General features: G+C 36.6%; 1 protein-coding gene across 10 annotated transcripts in view; it reads left to right on the plus strand.

Moving 5' to 3' along the window:
• IL15 (interleukin 15) overlaps positions 1–10,824 on the plus strand; it is a 146,153-nt gene extending 135,329 nt beyond the window's left edge. For 7 of the 10 annotated variants that reach the window (XM_081077001.1, XM_081076997.1, XM_081076994.1 and 4 more), the window contains 3 exons: positions 3,378–3,422; positions 5,912–6,049; positions 8,821–9,838. In XM_081077001.1, the coding sequence (XP_080933127.1) occupies positions 3,378–3,422; positions 5,912–6,049; positions 8,821–8,931 (294 nt within the window). In that variant the 3' untranslated portion in view covers positions 8,932–9,838. Of the gene's footprint in view, positions 1–3,377; positions 3,423–5,911; positions 6,050–8,820 lie in introns of all 10 variants that reach the window. The other 3 variants (XM_081076996.1, XM_081076998.1, XM_081076992.1) reach the window with 2 other exon arrangements.
• The last annotated feature ends 1,403 nt before the right edge of the window (positions 10,825–12,227 follow it).

The following is a 12,227-nucleotide window of genomic DNA, read 5'->3' on the forward strand; positions in this document are numbered from 1 at the left end:
TAATAGAGCCTCAAAATGCGTGAGGCAAATACTAACAGAACTGAAAGGAAAAAACAGACAAACTCACAGTTATAGCTGAAGACTTGACCACCTCCTCAATAACAGTTAGAGCTATGAGACAGAAAACCAGAAAGGATATAGAAAAAACTGGACAACAAGGATATAGAAAAATAGTCAACCAACAATATTTAATTTACATAGATAGAATACTTCACCCAATAACCAAGAATAAACAGTTTTTCAAGCACCGTTCACCAAGACTGAACATATCGTGGGCAATAAAGCAAACTTTAACCAATTTATCAGAACTGAAAGCTTGCAGTGTGTTCTCTGACAACAGTGGAATCAAATAGAAGTCAATTACATAAACACAACAGGAAAATCTCCAAACACTTAGAAATTAAATAATATACTTCTAAATATTCCATGGGTAAAAGAGTCAGTCTCAAAATATATTTAAAAATATGTAGAATGGAATAAAAATGAAGCATATCAAGATATGTGGGATTAAGCTAAAGCATTACCAAGAGGGAAATTTATAAACCTAAATGATGCCATTAGAAGAGAGGAAGGATCTCTTCAGATCAACAATCTAAGTTCCCACCTCAAGAAACTGGAAAGAGAAGAGCAAAATTAAACCCAACACAAGCAGAAGGAAGGAAATAATACAGATAAGAGCAGAAATGACTGAAATTGAAATCAGGAAAACAATAGGGGAAATCGATGACACATACCGCTAATACATTATTTGGAAAAAAATCAATAAATTTGATAAACCTCTGACAGACAAAGATAAAAAGAAAGATGACACAAATCATCAATATCAGGACTGAAGTTGGGGACTATCTCTACAGAACCTGTAGTCATTAAACAAATAATGAAGAAAAACTATAAAAAGCTTTACTCTGGTACATTTGAGAACTTAGTAGAAATGGACCAATTCCTCAAAAACCACAAACTGCCAAAACATAGCAAAGATGAAATAGATAATCTAAAAACTTGTAGAACCACTGAAGACATTGAATTTGCCATTTATTAGCTCCAAAAAAAAAGAATCTTCAGGCCCACTGTCTTTTACTAGAGCATTCTAGTAAGCACTGAAGGAAAAATTAACACCAATTTTAAAGTCTCTTTTAAAAATAGAAGAAGAGGGAATACTTTCTAACTCATTTTAGGAGACACATATTATCCTGATGCTAAAACCAGACAAGGACAGTACCAAAAAAAACTACAAATCTCTCTAATGAACTTAGACGCAAAAAATATTAATAAAATGTTAGCTAGTCAAATCTACCAATGATCAAATGGGATTTATTCCAGATATTCAAGACCTGTTCAATATTTGAAAATCAATGTAATCCACCGTATCAACAATCTAAAGTAGAAAATCATATGATCACATCAGTTGACGCAGAAAAGATTTAAAAAAGACAACACTTATTCATGATATAATCTCTCAGAAAACAAAGAATAGAGGGAGGACTTCAATACAGAGCATATACAAAAAACCTAGAGCTAACATTCTACTTAATGGAGAAAGACTGATTGTTTTTCCCCTAAGATTGGACACACAAGGCAAGGATGTCTTCTCTCACCACTCTTATTCAATATAGTATTGGACCTTTAGATAAATCAGTGAAGCATGAAAAATAAAATTTAAAAAGCATAAGGCAAGAAAAAAAGAAAAGGTACACATATGAGAAAGTAAGAAATACATTAACCCAGGTCTTTTTTTTGGGAGAAAGTACCAATACATGATACTTGGTACACCAATACATGGCTGTATTTATTTAGGGAATGCAAATGACCACAATGACTTCTCACTTTGCACCCATAAGAATGTCTAAAACAAAAAAAATAGCGATAATGCCAAATTCTGGCAAGATTGTGGAAAAATTGGATCATTCATATACTGTTGGTGAGAATGTAAAGTCGTGTAGCAACTCTGAAATAATTTGGCTGTTTCTTATAAAACAAAACATTCATTTGCCATATGATCCAACAATTGCACACTTGACTATTTATATCAGAGAAATGAAAACTTGTATTCACGCAAAAACATGAACGTGGATGTTCATAGAGCTTTATTTCTAACAGTAAAAACTGGAAACAACACAGATGTCCTGAAACAGGTGAAGAGTTAAAGTATGGTAGATCATCTCATGGATTAATAGTGAGCAATAGTAAGGAACAAATTACTGGTACAACAAGTTGCATGGATCTCCAGAGTATTATGGTGTGTGACAAAAGCCCATCTGGATAAACAAATGGTGGCGCATCCATAGAGTGGAATATTTTTCAGCGATAAAAATAAATGAGCTATGAAAAGACATGGAGGAAATTTAAAAACATATCGCTAAAAGAAGCAAATCTAAAAAGGCTACCTACTATATGATTTCAAACATATGATATTCTGGAAAAGGTAAAACTATGGAAACAGTAAAAACATCAGGGGTTGCAAGAGGTTAGGGGAGAGAGAAGGAGGAATAGGCAGAGCACAGAGGATTTTTAAGGCAGTGAAACTCTTTTGTATGATACTGTAATGGTGTGTACATGTCATTATACATTTGTTAAAACCAGATGTACAACACCAAGAGTGAACCCTAATGTATTCTATGGACTTTAGTTAAAAAATGATTCACTATTGACTCATCAATTGTAATAGATGTAACACACTAATGTAAGATAGTAGTACAAGAGGGCATGAAAGAGGGGTGGGCAAGAGGATATATGAGAACTCTCTGTATTTCTGTTTATGTTCTGTAAACCTTTCTATAAACCTATGGCCACTCAAAAACTAAAGTTTTGTTATTTTTTTCAAAAGGTCACATACTGTATGATTCCATTTGTATAACATTCTTGAAATGATATCAAAGCAGTGGAGAGCAGAGAAGTGGTTGCCAGGAATTATAAGCATAGGGTGGGGGTGAGATGTGTGGGGAGAACTGTGATTTGGGCTATGGAAGTAGGAGGGTCCTTACGGTGATGGAATTGTTTATCTCAACTTGGTAGTGGTTACATGAATTCACACATCTGATAAAATTGCATAGAAACACACACACGCACACTCACACACACACACACACACACTGTAGTGCACATAAGACGGGTGAAATCTGAACAAAGTGGGTGGATTGCATCAGTGCAATTTCCTGGTTGTAACATTGTACTAAGGTTTTGCAGGATCTTACCATTGGGGGGAAATGGTGAAGGGTACACAGGATCTCACTGTTTTTTCTCTTACAATTGCACATGAATCTAAAATTCTCTCAAAATAAAGAGTTTAATTTAAGAAGCTTAATTTAATGTTGCCTGGTTGTTCTCATTATATCTAAAGCAGTGCTTAATCTTTTATATCTAATTTTGTTTTCTTTCAGTCTGTACATATTGATGCCACTTTATATACTGAAAGTGATGTTCGTGTGAGTATAGTTTATTTTTTTCAAAATTACTATATTTTCCAGTTTTCAAAAATCTAAAAAGTACATTTTCATAACTTTACTGAAATGTGTATACTTTTTAAATATAAATTTTGGTATGTTCTTACAATATATGATCAATGAGTTTTATAAGTAATTGTTGAGCTTGTGGGACTTGGAGACAATGAGCTACATAGATGCTATTTTCCTAAAATACATGTATATAAAAGCCTTTTCCATCAATGTCAAACAAAATATATTATACGTTTTTGTGATTCAGTTAGATCATGATGTAATTAAATGCAAGAATCAGGTTAACTGATTCAATTTAAAAGTATCCAACATATCACTTATTTCCAGTGCTGTAGTGTATTACCATATTTAATCGTATTTTCTACAAATTGCTTAAATGCATTTATGTTCTACATTTTGCATGAATCTCTACAATTGTTGAAAAGGATTCTGGCTGGTTGGTTACTCTATGTAAGAAAAGAAACACAACCCATAAAACCTATCAGAATTCAAAAATGATCTTGAACTTGTTTCATTAATACACTGACATTATCTAAAGGCATGTATGATTTCAATCATGTTGCTGGTCCATTCCCTCTGGATTGGTTTTCTAAAAATCAAGAAGCAAATCCCCACTTCTTCACCTCCTGGAAAACAAACTCTATATTGTGTACATTCAGAACTGTGAGTCCTCTCTCTGTTATTCCTCAGTTAGAACTTCTCTGAGATAGAAGGTTTTGTCCCCACCAAGACTTCCTAAGCCCTGGAAAGAAGCCACAGCCAGAAACTAGGAAAAGTAGATATTCATCAACCCATCGGATAGTGGTGCTAACATAGAAATTGTCTCCCTCCTTTGGCTTCAGCAGGTTTTCCATTTTCCTTTGCATTTTCTCAAAGTACAAAGCAGTCCATTAACCACCAACATTCAGCATCCTGAGGTTGCTTGGTTTTTTGTTTTTGTTTTTGTTTGTTTGCAAGAAGATAACCTTGCAACTCATGGAAAGAAGCTGAGATTGAAATTTAGATTTAAACCCCAACTCAGTCACTTCCTAGCTGTGTTACCTTGGAAGTCACTCAATATTTCTGAACCTCAATTGTATTATTTATTTTATGATTTTGTTTTATTTATTATTTACTTTATTATCAGTTGGGGATAGTATTTAACTTTTCCATCCTGAGCAGCTGCTGTGCCTAATAAGGAGTACAGTAATATCCCCTTATCCACAAGGGTTGTGTTCCAAGACCCCCAGAGGATGCCTGAAACCACGGATGGTACCAAACCCTATATATACTATGTTAGTTCCTATACATACATACCTGTGATAAAGTTTATTTTATAAATTAGACGCAGTAGGAGATTAACAATAACAAATAATAATAAAATAGGAGTTATAGCAATATACTGCAAAGAGTTCCATAAATATGCTTTCTCTTCCTCTGTCTCTCTCTCTGTCTCTCTCTCTCAAAATATCTTATTGTTTGGTACTCACCCTTATGATATAATGATACTAGATGACGAGATGAAGTGAGATGAATGACGTAGGCATTGTACCATAGTGCTAGGCTACCTTTGACCTTCTGATGATAGGTCGGGAGGATCATAGAGCCATGACCTATGAATTGTTTATTTCTAGAATTTTCTGCTTAATATTTTTTGGACTGTCGTTGACCACAGGTACCTGAAACCATGGAAAGCAAAACCACAAATGGGGGAGGGGGAAAACTACTATACTGCCCGTGCCAGGCACATAGGTATATCTCCTCCTTTATTCATCTACTCAGTATTTGTTCAGTGTCTGCGGTGTCCCAGGTACTGTGCAAGGTATGGAGAGCACAAAGTCAAACAAGGCATGGTCACATCCCAGACGCTCATTACATGTTTTCTTTCCTTTAAGTTTAGGGTTATGTGCAAGTAACCTGTGGGAAACATATTTTTGTGGTACCTCAAAGGTACCTTTCTGATTTGGTCAGCCTGTGAGTAGGTACTACCCCCACGTTGATTTTTCTAATATATTTCTTAGAATCACATCTGCCTCTGGAACTTAGAAACTTGCAGGAATAGCATGATTAGCAGCCACCATTGTTTAAAATGTTAACAATACAATCTGATTCTAAAAATTCTTCCATGTATACTACCTTGATTAAGGTTTTGAGACTCTCAGGCAAGTATCATCACCCTTTCACACAGAGGAAATGTGCTTAGTAAGAGTGGCCTATGATTTCCACGTGTTCTAGTTTCACTTCTGTAAAATATTACCATCCTGCTTGATTGTTTTGTTGTCAGTTTGTTTTGGTTTTGATTTCAAAACAAAAAGGAAAAAAATAAGCTGCTTCCTATGTAATATGTCTTAGGGGTATTGTGTTTCTTTGTAAACTATTTGGATTGACTTTTTAAAACACCAGAATTGCAACTGTGAAAATGAATAATGGGAAAATAACTCATTTATTTTCAAAATGGTTCTTTGTAACTCTGTTTTCAGCCCAGTTGCAAAGTAACAGCGATGAAGTGCTTTCTCTTGGAATTGTGTGTCATTTACCAGGAGTCGAATAACATGCATATTAGAGATACAGTAGAAAACCTTATCATCCTAGCCAACAGCAGCTTGTCTTCTAATGGGGTGAGTTATCCAACAGTTGTGCAGAGTTACAACGGATGTTTTTGGTTTGATTGGAGAAGTCATGAGCTGGATATCGTGGACAAGCAGACTCTCCAAAGGGAGAGGGAGTGAATTCCAGGGGTGTGGTAGAAGTGGCAGCCTCACTGGTGTGCCCACAGTCCTAAACTGTTCATTATTTATTCATTCAACAAACGTTTACAGCATGATGTCAGCCAGTGTGTTTTCATGCTAGAATGACAGTGGTGAACCAGTCAGGCCACTGACCTCAAGATGTTTATCACCAGGTGCAGTGGACAGACATTAATCTAATTATATAATTAAGTGTTTAGCATGAGTAATAGTGATTCACGTTTATTGGGTTATTACTTCGGGCCAGGTACCATTCTTCAAGGCTTAAATGGTAATTCATTGAATCCTCACAATAAATCCGAGAGATATTTATCCTTGTTTCTGTTTTACCGTTGAAGTAAGTGGAGCACTGAGAGCTGAATCACTTCCTCCAATTCCCTCAGCTAGCAGAATGGGGAGCCAGGATTCAGAACCCAGCAGTTTTACTCCAGAGTCTTCTTATCTACTGAAAGGATAAATGCTGCAACAGGATAATAATAAAAATACAATAGTTTGAACATAATTTGGACTATTTTAAGCAACATGAACAGTAGAGGGTTCCAAGAGGACAAATATCAGGGACTCCCATGATAGCTGGGAAAGCTGGGGGATCAGCTATGCAAAGGCCATGAAGTACAAAGGATTATGGCTTTCATGACAAAACTAGTGGCCAAGTGGATAAAAAGAAGCTTTATAAACAACAAAGGCATAATAATAATTCATTAATTTGACAAATACTTGTGTGGCCCCATTGTAGGCCCTCATAAAAACAAAAGGGAGAAAAAACAAAAACCGCACATGGTCCCGGCTCTTAAGGAGAGAGGAAGCATAAATGTACCAATCAATAAGCAAGTGAATAATAAGGCAATAATTTATTAAGTCCAGTGGCCAAAAAGAAGGCAGGTAAGGGGGCTGCGATTCTATTTTAGAGGTTTGCCTCCTATGCTGACATTTGGCAAAGATAGGCGGGAATGAGACGTAAGGATACCTGGAGGAAAATGTTCAGGCAGAGGCCAAAGTGCAAAGACCCTGAGCAAGGGGGGCCGGACACCTTGGGTTTTTCCGAACAATTATAGGCTGCTTTAAGTCTGTGCTTAACTGTCCCGTTCTCCGTGATGTCACCCTCTTTACGGTTGCAGTCCCATCTCCACGTCAGCATTCCCTATCCTGTCTCGGAAAGTCCCTCTCTCTGATCTACTATGTAGTTTACTTAATGAATATTGTCTGCTCTTCCTGACTAGAATGTCAGCTTCCAAGGGGCAAGTATTTTTATGTTTTTCAGCTGTATCCTAACTCCCAGAACGATGCCTGGCCCATATTAGATATTCAATATATTTATGAAATCAATATATTAATGCTTAAAATACTCCTGTGATACGTTATCTCCATCTGGTTGATAGAAAGACTGAGCCAGGCCACAAATAAATTCATCACAGTAACAGTGGGCCACTCTTCCACGTGCATGTTCTTGCTCATGCCCCTCATGCCGCAGTGTGGCACGTGTCATGGAGGAAGTGGGCAGGATCGCAATCAGACACCTGGACTTGCAGCATGTCGTTGGTGATGTCAGCTGAGATGAGTGATTCCATACCGGCCTTCCCATCTGACGTGATTATTTTTCACGATCAAGTAGAGCAGCATTGTATGGGATATGACAGTGCCTGGCCTAGAGTCAGTGCTTGATAAATATTGGTGAATCTGAATTTCAAATGCTTAATGGATGTAAAATCCAATTGTGATCTTTGCTGGCATAGCTTTCATGGTGAAGATGACCTCTCAAAATTGTATTTATGAGTACCACATTTGGGATATTCTAGTTACCCATGAAACTGTGTTTCAGGTATTCACCTGAATTGTGAATTGTGAATTGTGAATGCCAATTGTGGCATTCACCTAAATGGTTCAATTCAACCAATAATGATGAGGTGAATACTCTTGCCAGGCCCCGAGCTAAATACTAGGGAAATACACAGCGTCACTCTCCTGGAATTGCTTAGAGAATAGGGGTATAAATAGACATAAAACTCCACAACATCAATGTAATATGTGGTGTGCTATGAGGGAGAATCTAAACAAGGGATTCTGAGAATGTAGCAATGAGACAGTTAGCCCAACTCTAGGAGATTAGAGGTTCAGGAGAGACTTCCTAGTGGAGACAGCACTTGAGTAATCTTAGGTGTAGTCATAATGGTACCTGGAATAGGCTGTGTGGGACAGACAGAAAAGGAAAGACACTGAGGCATGGAAGGACTTGCATGGGGATACAGGCATGAGCTCAGTGTCCCTGGGGCAGATCATTTCAAAAGTGCAAGAAAAAGGTAAGGAACAGCTCAAGGAGGGCCTGTGTGCCATGTAGGAAGGCATAAACTTCATGCTAGGGTGGATAATCAGAAATCATTGAGGGGCTCTAAGAAGTCCATCATCTGATAGACATGGCGTGTGTTTTTCAATGTCCTTAATCCATTATAGGAAAAATAAGGCCGGTTCTTGAAGTCTCTCAGTTCTTCATAATATGATAGTAATTTGCCCAAGTTTTCATGTCTCAAGGCCTCACCATATGGTTCACATGACGGGCTATTCCCAGGAAAGAAATATATTGCAGAGTTTCCAACAGAATTCTTTCCAACAGAATTCCAACAGAATTCTTTCTTTTCCTTTGGCAGACTATAACTGAATCTGGATGCAAAGAATGTGAGGAACTGGAAGAAAAAAATGTGAAAGAATTTTTGCGGAGTTTTACACATATTGTGCAAATGTTTATCAACACTTCCTGATTGTACCTGATCCTGTTCAGCATTTCTGTTATTAACAAATATCTTCCCATTGATCACTGACCGCGAAACACTCTGCGTTTCAAATATGCTGCCAAAACATTTTTCCCAGCGAGAAGATGATCAGGATCTTGGATCAGATGAACTCTTAGAAATGAAGGCAGAAAAATGGCATTGAGTAACATGGTGTCTACGAACTGTCCTCAGCCTTATTATGTTCCTTTATTTTTAATTTATTGTTGAAATTGTACATTTGTAGCATAATATAAAAATGTTGAATAAAATTGTGTACATATTTTATCCTTTGAAATTGCATTGATATTTTGACTTCCTAAAAGAAAATAGGGGACCTTTGTTCAAGGTGATAAATCAAATTATTCACCAACTACGAAGGCTGAGCACAACTGCTATGGGTAAACTGTACCCTCTAGCTAGTATGGAACTACTGACTACCGACTGGCTTTTGTTTACTTCTCCACTCTATGTGTGTAGTACTTAGAGGAAGACTTGAAAAATAAAGAAAAAGGAGGAACTAGGTGTGAAACCAGCCCTCTACTCTGTAACTTAGTTACTGACATAAAAGAACTGTTAGAAAAGAAAGAAAGAAATTGCAAGTACAGGCATGTAGTGCATCAATAAATCGTGGGCAGGGGTTGCACTAAAAACCTTCCCTGATAGGTAGAATTGTGTATGGAAAACTAACGGTTGCAACAGTATTTATATTTTGTGGTTTTCCAAGTTCAGGTATTTTATTTTCACATTGTTTCACTGTGTTTGTGAAAGAAACTGCTGATGTGTAAAAGCCAACATTTTTTGACATAAAATAAGTGTTTATATAATTTTTTGCAATATATGGTCTAAAATTTGCACGCTTTCTTTTAATGACTTATGATTAAAATGAAATATTCTTATCTTAGCACACATTTCTTTCTGGGACCCAGTTCACTTCTGACAACCTTCACCGAGAGGCTGTAGGTAGGAATTAATCTCCTGTGAATTTGCTTTCTTTCCATTTCACTGTACAAACCAGTTCTCTATTGAAACAGTCTTTTATTACCCAGTGCCCCCTTCATGCTCCTGTATTTCATTGTCCTCATCAATGTATGCTTAAAAATTTCTTTCAAGATAGCTTTGGAGCAATCTGTATCCCATTTGACTTTTAGAGAGTCATGTGTTGGCTCTCAGTTTGCTCCCTGATCTCAGTCCAGACAAACAGTATTTGGCAGCCACACTTTAAAGTTTAGGGATTGGGATTGTGGCAGTTGTGTGTTGCTTGTCTTTGTGTCCTTTTTTTTTTTTTTTTAATTTCATCTGAGATGGAATTTTAAAAATTTATCTTTTATGGTTTCCCCTAGCTTTTCTATTGATGAAGAGTAGGGAAAAAAAGCACTATTTTTTAAAAAGTTTATTTGGATGATAACTGTTAGCAAAGTTACATAGATTTCAGGTGTACGATTCTGTAATACATCACCTATATATCACATTGTGTGTTCACCACCAGAGTTAGTTCTCTTTCCATCACTGTACATGAGATCCCCTTTACCCTCATCTACCGCCCCCTCCACCCTTACCCTCTGGCAACCACTAAATTATTGTCTGTGTCAATGAGTTATTCTTCATTTGTTTATCATGTTCTTTTGTTGTTTTCAGTTTTATATACCACATATCAGTGAAATCATATGGTTCTCTACTTTTTCTGTCTGATTTATTTTGCTTAGCATTATAATCTCAAGATCCATCCATGTTGTTTCATATGGTACTGTTTCATTTTTTCTTATGACAGAATAGTATTCCATTGTGTATATACCAAATCCTCTTTATCCAATCATCTATCAAAAGATACTTCGGTTGTTTCCATGTTTTGGACACCATAAATAAAGCTGCAGTGAACACTGGAGCACATTTGTCTTTATGAATACATGTTTTGGGTAGATACCCAGGAGAGGGATGGCTGGGTCATATGGTAATTCTATTCGTAATTTTTTGAGAAACCTCCACACTGCCTTCCATAGCGGCTGCACCAGTCTGCATTCCCACCAACAGTGTATGAGGGTTCCTTTTTCTCCACAGCCTCTCCAACACTTGTTACTATATGTCTTGTTGATGATAGCCATTCTAACTGGTGTGAGGTGATGTCTCATTGTGGTTTTTATTTGCATTTCTCTGACGATTAGTGGCATTGAGCATTTTTTCATGTCTATTGGCATTTTTATGTACTCTTTGGAGAAATGTCTCTTTAGGTCCTCTGCTCATTTTGTAATTGGATTATTTGTTTTTGTGTTGTTGAGTTGTTTGTGTTCCTTATATATTTTGGATTTTAGCCCCTTATCGGAGGCATTGTTTGCAAAAATCTTCTCCCATTTGGTTGGTTGCCTCTTTATTTTGTCAATAGTTTTTTTGTTGTTGTTGTTGTTTTTGCTGTGCCGAAGATTTTTGTTTTTTTAATTTATTGGGGTGACAATTGTTAGTAAAATTACATAGATTTCAGGTGTACAATTCTGTATTACATCATCTATAAATCCCATTGTGTGTTCAGCACCCAGTCAGTTCTCCTTCCATCACCATATATTTGATCCCCCTTACCCTCATCTCCCACCCCTCTCCACCCTTACCCTCTAGTAAGCACTAAACTATTATCTGTGTCTTGTTTCTCATTTGTTTGTCTTGTTCTTTTGTTGTTTTTGGTTTATATATCACATATCAGTGAAATCATATGGTTCTCTGCTTTTTTTCTGACTGACTTATTTCGCTCAGCATTATATTCTCAAGATCCATCCATGTTGTCACAAATGTTCCTATATCACCTTTTCTTACCGCCGAATAGTATTCCATTGTGTATATATACCACAACTTCTTTATCCATTCATCTATCGAAGGACATTTTGGTTGTTTCCATGTATTGGCCACCGTAAATAAAGCTGTAAGGAACATTGCAGCACACGTGTCTTTATGTATAAATGTTTTCAGATTTTTTGGATAGATACCCAGGAAAGGGATTGCTGGGTCATATGGTAATTCTATTCGTAATTTTTTGAGGAACCTCCACACTGCCTTCCATAATGGCTGCACCAGTTTGCAGAAGCTTTTTAATTTGATATTCCCATTTATTTATTTTAGCTTTTACTTCCTTTACCATTAAGAGTCAAATTCATAAAATGTTCTTTGAACCCAAGGTCCATAAGTTTAGTACCTATGTTTTCTTCTATGCAGTTTTTTGTTTCAGGTCTTATGTTTAGGTCTTTGATCCATTTTGAGTTAATTTTGGTACATGGTGACAGCAGTCTAGTTTCATGTTTTTT

This window comes from Rhinolophus hipposideros, assembly GCF_964194185.1.
Source record: "Rhinolophus hipposideros genome assembly, chromosome: 16".
NCBI classification, from domain to species: domain Eukaryota; kingdom Metazoa; phylum Chordata; class Mammalia; order Chiroptera; family Rhinolophidae; genus Rhinolophus; species Rhinolophus hipposideros.